Below are 17317 nucleotides of genomic sequence, written 5' to 3'. Positions count from 1 at the left end.
CGGCTGCTGGCCCAGGGCCCGAACTGGGTTGAGATCAGCTTTGGAGACTTTCAGGGTAAGATCAGGAGGACCAGGAAGTGCCAGCCAGATCTGGATGAAGGTTCCCGGAAAGTTGCCACACAAATGATGCAGTGGCCTATCACAGGGAGGAGTGGGGCTTCAGATCTAGCACCGCCTCTCAGCAGCTCAGTGGCCTTGGGCAAGCTACTGCATCTCAGAGCATTGGTGTCCTTGTCTGTAAAACAAAGATAATAATGGTCCTTACCTCATGGGCTGTTGTGAGGCCTGGAGATGGTATCTGTAAGGCCCCAGTATGGGCCAGCATGGAGGAAATGCTCAATAAAAGGTAGTGATTCATAGGTTGTGATACTCTCTTTCGAAGCTGCCTTCTGTGGTCTGGTGAGGGCTTGAAGATTCAGGTAAAAATTTCAGAATGACCCTAATAGAGGGCGAGGGCCTGGTCCAGACCTTGGCCTGAGAAGCTCTATCTGTGACTACCAACACAGCCCCTCCCCGGGCTGGCAGGCAGACCCTGGTCTCTGCTGTTCTAACTGTCTGGCCTGCACCCGATTGATTTAGGGCCTGTAAAGCTATCCCTAGCTTTGCCCTGGCCTTGTTTGCTTTCTTCCCCCAGATCCAGGGTATTTGGTGGGGTTGGTGTCCTGGGATGACTCCCTTTTTCTCCTGCAGTTAGCACAGGTAGGAGGGGACAGAAGCACCTATGCTTCCTGGGCTGCAGAAGAAGTTGGTTTCCTCACTTGACTCACTCCCAACCCCTATAAGCTGGGCTCCGGAGACAGAAGAGTCCCCTTTTCTCTGAGTACCAATCTGGAGGCCTCATCCCAGCCACCTAGCACCCATGTCTGAGGATGGAAGCAGCCCAGCTCCTGGCTTTGAAGGGTTGTTTTATGTAACAGAGCCACTCCCCTGCCAGATGATGATGAGGCTTGGAGTGCTTCTCTTGGATTGGCCCAGTGCATCAGTCAAGACTTGGCATTCCTGTCATACTGGTGCCAGGAGGTTGGGAAAGAGGGGACTGTTGATGGGGGTCTCAGCTCTTCTGTTGGTCCCTGCTCTGAAAGCCCACCTCTGCTTTCCAGACGTCAGAGGCCATTCAAGGTACACCTTCCTTTTCATTCTGTTCAGCCTCTGACAGCAAAGTTGCCTGGGAGCCACCTCATCCAGGTCAGGCCTGGGAGGGAGGTCAAGGCCAGGAAGGGTAGGCCCGGGTGGTGTTATCTGGGAGAAATGGGTCTTCCAGACACCTGGGGCAGGGGCGGGGAGACACTGAGCCCACACACAAGGGTGTCAGTGGCTCCGGTATAGGCTGAGGTGCCTCATTTCCTGGACAGGTGGCTGGTTGTGAAGTGGGTGTGAGGGTTGGGTGGAGCACAAGAGGCGGGTGGGAGGGACCAAGGAAGCAAGCCGGGACACCCCTGGATCTCAGTTAAAAATCCGACAGTCCTCAGTCCAGCGGCCACTGCCTGCCATTCCTTACCTCTGAGGATTGCCAGCCTCATGGCTCTGGTAAGGCCAGCAGGGTACTGGGCCCTACTCTGACCCTTGACCCCAACCCTGGTTAATACGGTTTCTCGGGAGAGGCTGAAGCTGGGGTCTTCTTCAGGTGCAGAGGGTATTTGCCAGCCTTGGCCAGGACAGTGAGCAGAAGCCAGAGAAGGGGGAGGGTCCCAGTCTGGAGATCCATCTGAAAGGTCTTCCTGCCCTAGCAGTGGGCTCCATACCACTCCCAGGCACCATGGGAGGCTCCCGGCTGCTCTCCTGTAGTTCCAGAGAGAAGTGGCCATTTCAAGCTCCTTCTGACTCAGTTGCTTGGGGGTGTGGGAGCCGGAGGCTGACACAGATGGATGAGCTTCCTGGGCTCTGCCTCCACCCAGAAGCTCCCTGGACTCCATCCATCAGGGGCATTCCTGTGGCAGAGCTGGAGGCCAAAGGGAGGCCTAGTTGGCCTAGGCTTCTCTGCCCCGGCATATCTGGCAGAGGCTATATCCCAGAAACCAGGGTTGGTTTGTATGGAGCCTACAGGAAACCATCACTGTCCTGACCTCATGGAACCCGGGAGGGGCTAGGACTTGGCAACTTGTGGGCCACCTGAGCTGGTAATTGCTAAACCTACCCTAGCAGAGAGCTCATTTCCAGAAATATCCCCTGACCAGGGGTGAAGAGTTCAGGGAGCAAGGCCTTAGGCCCTGATAGGCCTTTTCCTTTCCCTCTGTGATCTTACTCCACTCACCTCTGCCTCCCAAGACCAGCCTCAAAGCTGCTTAACAAGAGTGTGGACTGGGGGTATGAGGTAGAAAGATTGAAGGATACTGTGCCCAAGAGATGCAAGCAGGTAAGTGTGGGAGTTGAGAGTACATCTGGAGCTAGCCTGCCTGGGTTCTAGTCCTAGTTCTGGACCTTGGGCAAGTTACTTTTTTTGTCTCAGTCCCCAAGCTTGCTTGTGAGGCTTATCACAAGGGTTGTACAGGTTTGTTGTGATGGATGAGTTAATGTGTGTAAAATCCTTGGAACAGAACCTGGCATGGGATATTATGTAAGATATTATGGAAATGCTGTATTTTCTGTAGACTGAGGATTCTGATGGGGTGGAGGGCAGGGCTGTGGCTGGTTGGCCTTGATCCTTTTGGTGCAGGGTTAGGCCTTAGAGTTGCCCCAGCCTACCTGCCTCCATCCCCTGTCGTCTTCGGTTCTGTCAGCCTGTAGCAAACCTTTCCCTCCTCCCTCCTCTGCAGGCCAAGGTACCGGGGACCTGCCTGCTCACCATTCGTGTCATACAGGCCCATGGCCTGCCCTCCAGGGACCTGAGTGAGTCTAGGCTGAGGGAGGAGAACCATACTGCAGCTGGATTCAGAGTAGGGCAGGGACAGTGGGAGGAGAGGCAAGTAGGGCTGGGAAGAGGGTGCTGAGGGGAGAGACTGGGGGAGGGTGGAGGTCAGGGCTCTGCCTCTGCTCTTGCCAGATCCTCCATCCATAGGTCTCCAGGGCTCCCTGTGATAGTGGATTCTAGGAGGGTGAGATAAAGAGGGGCTCTTGGCCATCATTGGGTGGTGGTTCCTTCTGCCTGCAGTGACCCCCTCTGACTGCTATGTGACTCTGTGGCTGCCCACGGCCTCTAGCCACAGACTGCAGACACGCACAGTCAAGAACTGCAGAAGCCCCATCTGGAATCAGAGCTTCCACTTCCGGATCCACAGGCAGCTCAAGGTGGGCCTGCCTTGATCTGGTCCTGCTCACTGTCCCCTCCCAGCTCTTGCCCTGCTCACTGTCCTGTCCTCCCTCTCATTCCTGCAGCCTCTCACTGTCTTCCTTCCAGAACGTGGTGGAACTGAAAGTCTTTGACCAGGATCTGCTGACCAAAGATGACCCCGTGTTGTCGGTGCTATTTGACACAGGGACTCTGCGGGCTGGGGAGTTCAGACGCCAGAGCTTCTCACTAAGCCCTCAGGCAAGACTGGATTTCAGGGCAGCTGAAGGCACTGGGCTTCAGGGTCTTTCACAGCTTTCAACTTCAGCACTGGGAAAGGGAAGTGCTTTGGATGGGGAGATGTGTAAATGCCTTTCTCCTTCAGAGAATTTTTTTTTTTTTTACCAAACTCCAAGTGGTCCAGGCTCGCCTGGTCCCCAGGGGCCTTTGTCAGCTACTTCCACTCCTCAGAAGGATGGTTGGGCAATCTACTTCCAATAGTGATACTGCCTCAGAAACCCAAGGAGGGGTCACTATGAGTCAGATTTGACTCCACGACAGTGAGTTTGGTTTTTTTGGTTTTTCCATGGAGGAGCAGTCTCATTCCTGTCATTTCTTGGCCCTTGAATCTGGTGATGCAATGCCTAAAGCACTTAACTGCTAACCAGAAGGTTGGTGGTTCAAAGCCACCAGTCACTCCGCAGAAGGAAAATGGGGCCATCTACTTCTGTAAAGATTTACTGCCTCAGATACCCAGTGAGGGTCATTGTAAGTCGGGATCGACTGATGGTAGTGACTTTGGTTTGGTTTGATTTTGCGCCAAGGGACAGCTTTCTTGGAGCAGTCCAGACAATGTGGACAGAGCAACCTATAGATGGACAATGGCCCTCCCCTACCATTTCCTTTCTTGTTGACGCCTCAGCACCCCTAGCTGGTGTCTTTTTGGAATCTACACATACACACAATAACATATGCATAGACACACTCAAAGACACACAGTCACATGCATACACATTCATATACATGCGTGCATACATACACTTACACACTCATACTCACACTTCTCACCCTTTTCTAACTTGCTTCTTTCCTTTCCAGGGTGAGGAACGGCTGGAAGTTGAATTTCGACTGCAGAGTCTGTGAGTCAGGGGCCGCAGGGGTATTCCAGGGTGGAAGGAAAGAGCTCAGTGCTCTCAGAGGTGGCACCCTTCCCTGGGAGACACCCAATGGTTGGAGAGGATTGTTCAGGCCTCCCTGGCGATGAGAGCTTGGACTCACGTGAGGCTCACTGGGCTCTTTCCAGGACAGACTGTGCAGAGCAGCTTGTCAGCAATGGCATTCTGGTGGTGAGTCTGGGACAGCACTCGAAGGTGGACTGAGCACTCCAAGGGGATCCCTCCCTCATGCCATCTGCTTGTCCTCTCCCAGGGCCTCAAGCCTGCCTGGGTCAGGGGATAGAGCTAAGTTTGGGGGACCCTGGGATTTCAGTTCCTCAAGAGGATACAATCTCAAGGAACATCCAGTAATGTAGGGCTGGGGTAATGACATGCTAAGGAACAGGAACCAGGGTGTGGATACCTGAGCAGGGGAGGTTGTTGTCTGAGGGCTATCTTCATAACTCAGGCCCGGGAACTCTCCTGCTTGCATGTGCGACTGGAAGAGGCAGGGGACCAGAAGGGTGAGTGCCCTAGCCCACTGGGATAGTCCTGGCCCTCAGCCCTTGTCTTTCCCCTTTCTAAGCTGCTAGTCTGGAGGGAACCTTACACTAGCTGCCTTCAGTTCCCAAAAGTGGGAGTAGAGGTTGACAGAACTTCCCAAGATTGGGCTTTTCACCTTAGTCCTCAGGGGGCTGTGGTGGGGGCACTGTCTCCCAGCCTCTACCTGGTCCAGAGGGGGGGAGGTACACCTGTGGGCAGGGATCCCATTCCTAGCATTGGTTCCTATCTCCAGAGTCAGAGAGCAAAGTTCAACTTGTGGTTCCCGGATCCTGTGAGGGTCCCCAGGAGGCCTCTGTGGGCAGCGGCTCCTTCTGCTTCCACTTCCCAACCTGCTGGGAGCAAGAGCTGAATATCCGTCTGCAGGTGGTGTGCCTCGCTCCCATGGGCTGGGGCCCCCAAACCTGCCCTCCTCTAGCCTGTCCCTCTGCTCACCCTCAGAGCCCCCTCTTCCAGACTCAGGCACTCAGGGAAGAGTGTGGGGTGGGTGTCTGCCCTGTGTCCCTTCCTGCCACTCTTTGGTTATTCTTCCAGGGGGATGTAGTGAGGTACTTGATAGACATGCAAGGACAGAGACTCTCAGGTCTACTTCTTTTGTCACCCTGTAGAGTGCCCCCCAAGAGCAACTGAAGGTGCCACTGAAGGCTCTGCCACCGGGCCAGGTGTTGAAGCTTGTCTTCCCTACGTCCCAGGTACTGGTCACCTAGAGGAAAAGGGCTGGATGCAGGACAAGCTCCTGGGCTGGCCTCTTGGGAGAGCATCCCCATGGAGATGGTTAGGGCCTAATGGAGGAACATGGGGACATCACAGGCTGTGGCTAGGGCCAAGGAGAGAGGAATGGAGTTGGCCTGCCTTTGTGACTGGAGCATTCATGCTTTTCAGGAGCCCCTGATGAAGGTGGAGGTGAAAAAGGAAGAAGGGTGAGAGGCTGGACTGGGGGATGGGAAAGGTCAGGTGGGAAAGCCGCCAAGCAGGGGGCATGACGTTAGGCAGGCCTGGAAGAGCAACAGGGAGAAATGGGACATCCCAGGGTTTGGTCATGGGATGGCACACGTGGTCCTGGGAGGGTGCTCAGAACAGAAAGTTTCTTAATCTTTCAACTTGCGTGTCTGCTTTCACCGGAGGAGTGTGTGCCTTTTCCAGGGCCTGGCACTTGGGAAGCACTTGATATATGTTTGGCTGGAAAGTTGAGGAGAATGTCATGGTTTGAGGCACAAAGAAGGCAAGGAGACCAAGAGAGAAGTGGGAAATTGTATCCTTTTGGGTGGAAGCTGTGTGGATGGGCCTTAACTAGCCTTCATGAAATAAGACGAGTTGCCCACTCTGGCCTTCTATGTGTTTGGAAGAGTAAGAATCCCAGACCAGAGACATTTGTTCCTTCTTTTCCATGCCCTTTGTAGTCATATTCAGACGTGGCAGGGTAAGGGGGAGAACCTGAGGCTCAGAGGTGGGATTGACCAGGTGTTGGGTCCTGTGCAGGGTCTTAGTCACCATGATCCCTTGTCCTGCCAGTTGGCTTTGCTGTATTCCCAAGTGTATCTGTGTGGAGGTCTTGGTTCACTTTCCCTCCCTCAACTCCACAGGTGTTAGGCTTCTCAGGATACAGGAATGATGGGAGTGCTGGGTGGAGGAGAGCAGAGAAGAGGAGAGGTGGAAATGGGACCTGAGGGAAGCAGACCCAGCTTCCTTCTCTCTAACGAGGCTGAGCACTGCCGCATGGTCCCTTCTTCCCCACCCCAGATCAGGGGAGCTGGCTGTGCGGCTGGGCTGCAGGCCCTGCGCCGAGGAGCAGGCCTTCCTGAGCAGGAGGAAGCAGGTGGTGGCCAAGGCCCTGCAGCAGGCCCTGCAGTTGGAAGGAGACCTGCAGGAGGATGAGGTCTGGAGGCTGGGCTGGAGGGTGGGGGTCTCAGGTTTGCTTGGGACCAGAGCCTAGTGCTGAGTGCTGAACTGGATGGGCCTCGGTCTGTTCCATAACCAGACCAGGGCTGTTGCCAAGCTGGGCTTGTGCCTGCTTCTCATCTGCCTGCCCAAGCTCTGCTTTTGCTTCCCCAGTATTATCAAGCGCTTGAAGGGTATAGAGCATTGCATGAGGTACCCCCCCACACACATACCCCCACTCCCTCAATGCACACACACACTCCAGGGCAGCTTGCCTTCTCTTTGTTTCTTGTCCCTTGGCTTGGTGCCAGGCCCCTTGGCTTGGGCCCTATTTGAGGGATCACTGGACATCTGGCACAAGAGCTGTCTGCTGGCCTTGGCTGTCTCCCAGGGAAATGACCTCTCCTTGCAAAACAGGGAGGGATGGCTATATAGGGGGCTTTTGAGGTAGCCCTAGAGGTTTTAGAAACTGATCTCCATATTCCTCAAGGGCTGGAGGTGAGGAGATAAGGCCTAGACTTATCTGGTCTGTTCTTTTTAGAGTTCTTAAAACCTGAGAAGACCAAACCCTGGTGAGGGAGGCTATTCTGACAAGACTCTTCTCAGTTGGGCTGACCTAGACCTGGTCCAAGGACCCTGACCAGACTTTGACCAGCCTTAGCTGTAGAGAGAGCTGAATGGGCACTGGACTTACCACATTCTTTTCCTGTGGCTTGGCCTTCCAACTCTCCCTAAATCCCTAAGGCCTCTCTGAGCATGGCTGTGCTCTCCTCCAGGTTCCAGTGGTAGCTGTTATGGCCACCGGCGGAGGGTTCCGGGCAATGACTTCGCTGTATGGGCAGCTGGCCGGCCTGAGGGAGCTGGGCCTCTTGGATTGCATCTCTTACATCACAAGTGCCTCTGGCTCCACCTGGTGAGCAGCTTGAGTGCAAGAATGGGGGTGGTGAATCAGATAGTGGTGGTGTATGTGTGGTAAGGATCTGTAAAGCCTTCTTGGCCCCTCTGACCAGATTAGAAGGGCCAGGAGGATGCATACAGTCTCAAAGGTCCCTTGGGGGCTTGCTCTCTCCACTGAGAGTTAGCCTCAGACCTGGCTCTGACTTTCTAGTATGTTGCCTGCCAGGCTATTGCCCTGGAATAGAAAGCCTAAGGGGTGTGAGGTCTGGATAGAGTCCTTGAGTGACAGACTTCCCACCAACTGACTTTGCTTAGGACCTTGGCCAACCTCTATGAAGATCCAGAGTGGTCTCAGAAGGACCTGGCAGGGCCCACTGAGTTGCTGAAGACCCAAGTGACCAAGAGCAAGCTGAGCGTGCTGGCCCCCAACCAGCTGCTGCGGTACCAGCAGGAGTTGGCTGAGTGCTCCCGCCAGGGCTACCCAGCCTGCTTTACCAATCTATGGGCCCTCATCAACGAAGCATTGCTGCACAATGGGGTATAGGAAGGGGCTTCCTGCGGGGAGGGGCAAAGCCAGTGCCAGGCCTAAAGGTGTGAAGCAGCACTGGGCAACAGGGTGGGAAGAAAAGGCTGTGAGTACCACCAGAACATGGGCTTAGGTTCAAGTCATCTTTCCCCCCCAGCCCCATGACCACAAACTCTCAGATCAGCGAGAGGCCCTGAGTCACGGCCAGAACCCTCTGCCCATCTACTGTGCCCTCAACACCAAGGAGCAGAACCTGTCCACCTTTGAATTTGCAGGTGAGTAGCCCAGGAGCTGAACCCTGTGTTCTTGCGGTTGGCAGGGAGGGAGGTAACTGGACCTGTGTGTAGGAGGAAAGATTTTTATACCCATCTCCCTAAACTCTGCCCCAGGTCCCATGAGTCCAGATGTTGTCAACCCTAACCATAACCCAGAGTCACTTGGGCTCTGAAACAGGTCAAGGGCTTCAGGCCCCATGCCCAAGGAAGTAAGGCCTGAGCCACCTCCTCACCAGGTTGTCCTGTGTGGAACCTATGTGGGTGGTTGGTGTCTCAGGATCCTCAGGCTTGGGCCCTAAAGCTGAGGGTGTGTGGTCTCCTCACAGAATGGTGTGAGTTCTCCCCCTACGAGGTTGGCTTCCCCAAGTATGGGGCCTTCATCCCTTCCGAGCTCTTTGGCTCTGAATTCTTCATGGGGCGGCTGATGAAGCGGCTCCCTGAGTCCCGCATCTGCTTCCTGGAAGGTAAGGGGATCTGGGAGGCTGGAGAAACCAGAGCCAGAGGGGCAGATAGGTCTGGGACAGCTGGTGGGCCCTCAACTACCTGGCTCTTATAAGTAAGATGTTTTTCTGGGCTAGGATAGGCACTGGGGAAGGGTCAGGTTGTGACAGGGATGGGGGCCCACTCTCCCAGGTATCTGGACCAACCTGTATGCGGCCAGCCTCCAGGACAGCTTATACTGGTCCTCAGATCCCAGCCAGTTCTGGGACCGCTGGGCTCAGAGTCAGGCCGGCTTGGGTAGGTACTTGGGCTCCTTCATCAGGATACAAAGGGGGCAGCCAGTTGGGGCCATGTTGGGGGTGGGGGATGGCTCCCAGGCCTTTGGAGGTCTCAGCTGTTCCCCCTCCAGAGTTGCTGGGCATAGAGGCTGAGATAAAGGTCCAGTGGTCCCCATTTGCTGAAGGATGCCCCACTCCCCCACCTCTCCTGGCTGAGCAGACAAGGAGCAAGTCCCGATTCTAAAGATAGAAGAACCACCCAGCATGACTAGAAGGATAGCAGAATTTTTCACTGACCTCCTGACTCGGCGCCCACTTGCCCAGGCCACCCACAATTTCCTGCGTGGCCTCCATTTCCATAAAGACTATTTCCAGCACCCTCACTTCTCCACCTGGAAAGGTACCTGCTCTTCTGCCCTGGTCCCAGCTCTCCAAAGTCTTCCCTTGGGTCTTGGATCCAGGCACTTTTTCTCTCTACTCCCACGTCTTCCTTCTTGGCACCAAACCTTCTAAGCTTGGTCCCATGGGATGCTTGGAGTGGAGCTCCTGATCCCAAGGCCTCTTCCCTTTCCTTGTGCTGGGGATATAGGGCTTGCCTGCAGTGCTGTGGTCAGTGGAGGGGCTGCTTCAGCAGGAGGGAACAGAGGCCAGAGGGCAAAGTCTGTCTTTCCAGCAGAGCAAACAGTTGTGCTTAGCCAGAGGAGTCTGATGCCCTCAGCACCAGTGACAATTGCCTCTTTTCCACCCTATCCCCTATACCTTTCCAGCCACCAAGCTGGATGGATTCCCTAACCAGCTGACACCTGTGGAGCCTCACCTTTGCCTGCTGGATGTCGGCTATTTTGTCAACACCAGCTGCCCGCCCCTCCTGCAGCCCACGCGGGATGTGGACCTCATCCTGTCCCTTGACTACAACCTCCAAGGACCCTTTCAGGTAGGGGCAGGGCAGCAGGAGCTCTTGCTGGACAATTGGCACCTGGGACACTAGGCCAAGATGGGAGGTGGTAGGCAACCCCAGGCCTGGCCTGGCCTCATTTGCTTGTTCCATGGTTTCCAGGCCCATGAGGAGACCTTGAAGCTTCTTTTAGGAGCTAGGACAGTGACATGTGAATGAAACACCAGGTTTTATTCTTTCACCATGAGAGGAATTTATTCTGCTCCAGGAAGTTGGAGTGATGGGGAAGCAGGTTATCATATGTATTTTGTATTTGGGTCCTCTTTGCTGCATCTGTACCCCAGCTGGTTGTAGACCTCTGGTATCTCCTCCTTTAGTTTCTGTGTTGATCTAGCAAGGGACTTTTGTCTTCCCATTTCAGACCCCAATGATTGTTGACAGCTCAGTTCGGCAGAACCCCCAGTGAGCTGCAGCAGAAGGACTGTCCAGGCTTAGAGCCTTTCTTAAAGTCTGACTTGACTTTGCTGGGTCCATGGAGAGTCTTTGATTACCTGTCAGGCACTAAGTTTTTAGTGAAGCTCTATATTCATGCAGTCTGGTGTTGAGGACATAACAAGCCCCATGAGCATCCCACTGATGCCCCTTCTGTGGTCCCTGCAGCAGTTGCAGCTCGTGGACCGGTTCTGCCGGGAACAGGGAATCCCATTCCCGCCCATCTCGCCGAGCCCAGAGGAGGAGCAGCAGCCTCGGGAGTGCCACAAGTTCTCAGACCCCAACTTTCCTGAGGCCCCTGTCATTCTGCACTTCCCACTGGTCAATGACTCATTCCGGGAGCACTCAGCCCCTGGTGAGCCATCTCGATCTCCTAGTGTCCCGGCCCCTGCCCCTTGTCACACCTCCCCCACCTCTCCACAGATGACCTTAGACCCATCCTCCACCCCAGTACCTGCCCCTCCATGCCCAGGCTGCACTTTCTCTGCACAGGGGTCCCTAGGACACCCGAGAAGCAGGAGGCAGGGCAGGTGAACCTGTCTCCATCCAACTCCCCCTACCACTACACGAAGATGACCTACAGCCAGGAGGACGTGGACAAGCTGCTCGGCCTGACACGTTACAATATCTGCAACAACCAGGAGCTGCTGCTGGCAGCCCTGCGTGAGGCTGTGCAGCGGAGAAGGCAGCGCAGGCGGCACGGGCCCAAGTGACTGATGGCAGGATGGGCAGCCCTGGCATGGGGTTCCAGCCTGGCCCTCACCCCTGCCTCTGTTTCAGGCTCATTCCAGTTCTGCCTGGCTGCTCCATTGGAGTTGAAGCAGGAGCCATCCCCAGGTGCTCCAGAGCCTCTAGGAGCTTGGATGACCCCGTCATGTCTCCCACTCCTCTGGGGTCCCTACCAAGGATGCCCAGGATACCTTGGGTATGGTGTGGGGCTCAAGCTGCCAGCAACCCTATTACAGAGTCCATTCTGGGCACCAGGCCCCTGGCAGGTTCAGGGCTTTTAATAGAGGGGCTGAGCTCCTTCCTCCTCCTGGAGGCCAAGAGTGAGGTCCAGCCACCTTACAGCTGCTGCTATGGATGCAGCTTGTCCCTCGTCCCCATGGAGTGGGCCAGAGCAGCCCTGTTCATCAAGCAAGGGGAAGATGTGGGGTGCAGAGGTTCTGTGTCAGTCGGGTGGAGGGGGGTGAAGGTGGCTGGAGCCCAGAGCAGTAATGACTGTACTAATGGGAGAGTTCAAAGCCCTATGCCCTATGTTTATTCTCCTTTCCTTGCTCCCTTGAGTAGTTGTGCAAGTGCGGTAGCTCACTTTATACATTACAGAGGCTCATACAAACATGTAGTGTTACCTGAGATTATCTGTCATTGCTGCTAAAAGGGGGCATGTCATTACAGGCTCTTGATTGTACATTGCAAAGATTAGTTTTAAAGAACCAGTGAAATATCTCCCCGGGCACCATGAAGAGCCAGCCAGTCAGTGTAAACTTCCCCTGAAGAGCTGGGCATTGGGCTCACACCCACATTTTCCTGTGCCGGGTGCCACCCTTTACAAGCAGGAAGTGACCAGTAAAAGGGGCAGTTTGGCCTGGAGGTCTCTGCTACTGTAACCCAGGCCCTGCTCAGAGGAGCAGACTCACAGGCAATGACACCCAACATGCCTGTCCTCTCACCTTGAGGGTGAGGCAAAGGACTCAGTTGAAGGGCTGCTTCCTGTCTCGAAGTTGGAGTGGCTAGACCCAGCACCAGATGTGCCAGAGAAAGGGACCAGTATGACAGCATAATTTCAGCTCTGACGTTGGAGGGGCCCACCTGCTAATAAGGAAATGTCTATTCAATAAACGGGTCCTAGGGGCCTGGACTAGCTTTGGGCAGAGCCTGGGTCTGAGCAGCCAGGGGAGGGACACCTTTGCACCTATAGCTGAATCTTGTTCGGGTCTCTTAAAGGATGTCCTTGCTTGTAGCCCTGGGGTTTGGTGCCTCCTTGGGGTTTACTTCTGGGCCCACATCTGTTGGAAGAATGGAGACAGCGAATTTAGGGCCTAGCCACCCCAGAATCTTCTCTAGGCACACGTGCTCCAGCCCTTTGGCCTCCCTTGCAACACCCACTTCTTTGTAGCATTGATGTGTGGAGCGGATACTAGGAGCACACAGTTGTGTGGGGTGGGAGATAACTGCCTTGATTCTTACAACCCAACTTGCTGCATGTGTCTGCTCTGGCCAAGCAACTCGGGCCTTGCACTGGGCACAGGGGGAACGTCACAGAGCAGAAGAAAAGGCTGTCCCAGTAGCCTCGGAAGGCACTGTGTCCACGTCAAGGCCTCACATCACTGGGTTCATAAAATGGAGCCCATGGGCCTCATGGGCGTGTGCATGGATGTGGATAATTTCACCGGAGACCATCACCATGGCTGCTTCTGTTAGGTATGTGTGTGTATGTGTATATGTGTGTGTGTGAGCTAGAGATTAAGAAAGTGATCTCGGCTCTTCATGGGCCTGGGGGAGCCTGTGAAGGCTTCACTTACATTTTCCTGTCTAATCCCTCCCTGTTTTCATCTAACCCCAAGTGTCCCCTCACCCAGATAGCCCCAATGCCCAGTGGTAGGAAAGAGCTGCCTGAATGCAGTGAGATGATTGAGCATTCACACAATGGCAGGATCTCCAAGAGGTAGAGGAACCCAGTGAGAGGCATTTGTTCCCATACTTTAACCCACACATCTCCCCATCATTCCTATTTCCCTGTCCCTGGTCTGGTAATATTATCTCTGCCGTCCTTGGACACTGACTCCTGGCGCTTCTCTCGGACAGTAAGGTTCCCTTTTCCCCTTGGAAGGGGACTAGGTATTGAGATAGGGAAAATAGGAGGGGACTGTGGAAGAGAGTAGGGGTACAAGCAAGAGGTGCAGAGGTGGCTGACAGCCCCCCACAAACAAATGCTTTGTCTTGGAAGAAGAGAAAGTAGAGAGTGCAGATTGCATGGGTCCCAGGCAGACACATCTGAGCAAGCTTTCTAGTAACAGGCAAAGGGAAACCCAGGATGCCCCTTACCATGGGTCTGGCTGGAGTGGGAAAGGCCTTCAGAGCCAGGTGCATTGTTCTCGGTAGGACCAGTTGTCTGCGGGAACTTGAGGGGCTGTGTGGGCCTGATGTTTTATGTACACACACACAGTGAGAAAGGAAAAGAGGGTAGGGAGGGCTCCAGCAGAGTAACCCTTGGGTGAGACAGTGGTTGAATCTGCGGAACGGGACCCTCCTGGCCCAGAACCTGCTATTGCAGCTTAGAGTTAGGAGCTAGCACACGATGGATGGGCGTCAGGGCTCTCTTATGTCCCAGGGCTTGTGGATGGAATCACTTGTGGGAATCACCTCACCCCCCAGCAGAGTAATCCTCAGTCTCAGGGCCATGCGCTTAGGAGGGCAGCAGTTTTTCAGTCCTGGAGCTCAGGACCCTGTCCCCTGTCGCAATATTATCTTACCTGAGCAGAGAGGCTGTGCTGGGCAACCTCTCAGCAGTGCTCTTATCAAGAAGACTGAGAGGCCTGGCTTGGAGTTCTGGGCTCAAACTCTGGTCTGCAAGGCAGGGCAAGAACAATTGTCAGCCTTGACGTAGCCCCAGGAAGTCTGACTCCACACGTGCCTTCCAGAGGCTGAGTGTGGTTTTGAGGATCCATGTGCATCAAGACTTTCCCGTGTGGTGGAGCAATGGAGGCTGGGCATCCAGGGAGTATCCCCCAGTGTATCCCTGCCTCCTACAAGACTGAGACTTGGTTGAGCTATGATAGTTTCAGCCTGGAGGAGATGGGGAAATTTTGAAATGCTGAGAGCCTCTGATCTGGAAGGACCAAGGGGACAGAGATAGAGTGAGGAGTGAAGCCAGAAATCCAGAGAGACAGAGGGGTGGGAAGCGGTCAGGGGTGGAGCCCCCAGCAGCCTCAGAACATTCCCTGGACACACTCCCTCCACCTGGAGACTTGTCAGGCCATGGCCATGAGGGGAAGTTGTCAGAGAGGTGCTTTGTATACCTCCCGTGTAGAACCAGGCTTGGCCACTGGAGGCATTCAGAGCCACCTGGGGATGAGAAGCTTGGAGAGGATGCGACAGAGCAGAGCCAAGGAAAGTCCTGGGAGGAACAGAATCCATGGAAATCTTGGACAGGAGGATCCAAGGGGGTGTCAGAGAAGCAGACTCCCAAGGGGGTGGGGTGGTACCAGGAGGCAGCCAGGTGGTCACTGACCTCAACTCTCCTGCTAATTAGCTGTGTAGTCTTGGACAAGTAATATAACCTCTCTGGGCCTTAAATTCCTTGACTGAAAAAAGACACCTACCTCTCAGGGTAGAGATGCTAGATGTAAAAACTTTCCATGAATGCATAAAACACCAGTGGCACATGGAGCTTGGTCACAATCTTCCCCTGGAACCCACCTTGTACACTGCTCAGGGCTCGCAGCCAGATCTCAGACTGCCCTTCTGATGGTGCCAACAGGAGGTGGTGCTCCGGTCTGCTGCCCAGCCTGGTACCACAGACAGAAGGGGTCAACAAGGGGTCAATGCTCTGTCTCCCTTGGGGACCCCCTTGCCTCCAGCCCCCTTGGCCATGGCTGCTCTTAGGAGCTGAGGCTGCCTGAGTCATGTGTCCCCAGAGCCAGTTTGTCTTGACCCCATGTGGCCCTCACCTTAAAGAGTGTTTCCTGCCATGGTGGTCTCTCAGCCTCTCACACTGGGCTCCCGCGAGGTCAAGGGTGGCCATAGAAGCCACTTTCTGAGGAGAGTCAGAGGCAGGAGCACCATAGCCACCTTCGCTTTTCCCTTCTGGGCCCCTCCAGCCCTGACTATGCTGGCTCCACTGCTGTCCTGTCTTTGGGGAGCAGGCTCAGTGACCCCATAGCAGCCCTCCCAGGAGCCTGAGCTTGGCTGTGCACAGTGAGAGGAAGCCACAGGCCCTGGGCAATGCCTGGTTGTATGTACACATGTCCAGAGGCTCCCAGGAAAGTGACTGGATTAGACCAAGATCCCAGTAGGGAAGTGGATCCAGGGAGCAGATTGATTTTTTTTTTAGGCACAAACTAATTATTTCCTTCCATTCTGTTAGAGAAACTTTATAGGAGATAAGGAAGTTTTGATCCATGTCTAAATAATGTTTTACTAATATATAAATGGAGCTCTGGTGGCATAGTGCCTAAGGCATTTGACTGCTAACCAGAAGTTTGGCGGTTCAAACCCACCAGCCACACCGCAGGAGTAAGACTGGGCAATCTACTTCTGTAAAGATTTACCACCTTGGAAACCCAAAGGGGTTTGCTATGAGTTGGACTTAACTTGATGATCGTGAGTTTGGATTGGTTTTGGAATATATTAAACAAATTTAATGTACAGATGGCTTTTTTAAGAAAGAAAATGTTTTAAATAAAAGTAATGATAGATAATAGTCCTATATTTGTATGAATTTGAAAGGAACTCCTATTCAAACTCATCTGTGTCCACAATATCTGGTCTTTCCTCTTTCCTTCCTGCCTCAGAGGAAGAGCTGCCTCCTCTGCCCATGGCTCAACCCTGGTCCCAACTTTTGGATCCACAGGAACCCTACTGCTTTACTTCACACCTCTTTCCTGTGTCACCAACTCTCCTGATCTACCAGCCCCCCGCCACCCCCAGCCTACATAAAGGTTACAACCCCTCCCTCTACCCTGGATTCTTCTATAGCTGTTGTTACTTCTTTTATTCTCAAAGAATGGTCCATCCAATTGTTGCTTGATTCTCATTCATAGCAACCCAATGTGACCTGATGTGACAGAGTAGAACTGCCCTAGAGGGTTTTCTAAGCTGTAATCTTTATAAGAGATCACTGGGTGGGTTCAAACTGCTGGGGGCTTAATGACCAAACTCCTTCACTCATCCAGGGAATAGATCTTATGGGAAAACCAAGGAAGAGGAGGGGAGGGAGGATGTGGGGGAAGAAGCTTTGCCCCAAGCACCCAAACTGCCCTCCCAGTGAGTGAGTGGGTGGAGGGTGGCCCATGGAGTCCACCCTGCCAGGGAGCCAGGCCCAGATGGCCTCCCTGGGCCCCTTGGCGGGTTTTGTAGAGCAGAGATGCCCAGGTAAGGAATCTTCCAGCACTTACCTGCCTTCCTCCAGGCAGGAGCTGCTCTAAGACCCCCTCCATGGTGAGGGCACACTTGGCATCCTGAAAATGCAAGATGGGGACCAGGAAGATATCTGGACCAGCACAAAGGGTGGGCCCCTCTGGAAGTTCAGCCAGGTCTCCCCACCCTTCATTCCTATACCTAATGTGGCCTCAGGTGCTGGCTGACCAACGAGTAGGAGCCCAGGAGCTCTCACCCTCACAGTCCTGGCCCTACTGAGCTCAAGCTGCCTGGCTGCATACCTCTGGGAGTAAGTGGTAATGAAGATTGTGTGGGGCCTACTGAGGACGCCTGTCTGAAGGTCCCTCATCTTGGCATCCATTTGAGGAAGGTCAGTGGGCTGCCCTCTGGCCAGCTCTCCCAGGTTTTAGATGCTTGCCTTTCCTTCACCTGCCAGAGCAGCTTCGGTCCCTCACCTTGAAGAGGGCCATGTCAGACACTGCTGCAGGCCCCAGGAGGGCTCTATGCCCAGCCTTTCTTTTCTTTTAAAGCATTTTATTGAAATATAATTTATGTACATACAGTGAAATACACAAAACTAAAGTGACATGGGTCGATGCCTTTTTTTTTTTTT

General features: G+C 54.1%; 2 protein-coding genes across 2 annotated transcripts in view; one reads left to right on the top strand and one right to left on the bottom strand.

Moving 5' to 3' along the window:
- Positions 1 to 1518: 1518 nt before the first annotated feature.
- Positions 1519 to 11315, top strand: PLA2G4B (phospholipase A2 group IVB). The gene is made up of 20 exons (XM_007935331.1): positions 1519 to 1527; positions 2754 to 2826; positions 3089 to 3225; positions 3335 to 3466; positions 4304 to 4344; positions 4509 to 4551; positions 4829 to 4883; positions 5156 to 5286; positions 5529 to 5612; positions 5803 to 5840; positions 6661 to 6796; positions 7575 to 7711; positions 8011 to 8233; positions 8379 to 8496; positions 8823 to 8960; positions 9130 to 9234; positions 9436 to 9615; positions 9983 to 10149; positions 10771 to 10957; positions 11095 to 11315. The coding sequence occupies exons 1-20, from the start codon at positions 1519 to 1521 to the stop codon at positions 11313 to 11315; spliced, it is 2355 nt and encodes a 784-aa protein (XP_007933522.1).
- Positions 11316 to 14944: 3629 nt separating this feature from the next.
- The window catches only part of SPTBN5 (spectrin beta, non-erythrocytic 5), a 57089-nt gene continuing 54716 nt past the window's right edge, over positions 14945 to 17317 (bottom strand). Inside the window, exons 63-65 of the mRNA XM_007935330.1 lie at positions 16722 to 16784; positions 15276 to 15361; positions 14945 to 15113 (exon numbers count right to left, since the gene is read on the bottom strand). Coding sequence (XP_007933521.1) covers positions 14945 to 15113; positions 15276 to 15361; positions 16722 to 16784 — 318 coding nt within the window. The remainder of the gene's footprint in view (positions 15114 to 15275; positions 15362 to 16721; positions 16785 to 17317) is intronic.

This window comes from Orycteropus afer, unplaced genomic scaffold, assembly GCF_000298275.1.
Source record: "Orycteropus afer afer isolate SDZICR_OR568_19922 unplaced genomic scaffold, OryAfe1.0 scaffold00026, whole genome shotgun sequence".
Taxonomy (NCBI): Eukaryota; Metazoa; Chordata; class Mammalia; order Tubulidentata; family Orycteropodidae; genus Orycteropus; species Orycteropus afer.
Note: the sequence above shows the minus strand (reverse complement) of the source record. Positions and strands in the feature narration are given on the sequence as shown.

Excerpts from the sequence above, each read along its gene's own strand:
- PLA2G4B (XM_007935331.1), top strand. Across the intron at positions 5,613-5,802 it reads TTGTCTTCCCTACGTCCCAG|GAGCCCCTGATGAAGGTGGA; the intron begins GTACTGGTCACC and ends CATGCTTTTCAG. Across the intron at positions 9,235-9,435 it reads TCAGAGTCAGGCCGGCTTGG|ACAAGGAGCAAGTCCCGATT; the intron begins GTAGGTACTTGG and ends CTGGCTGAGCAG.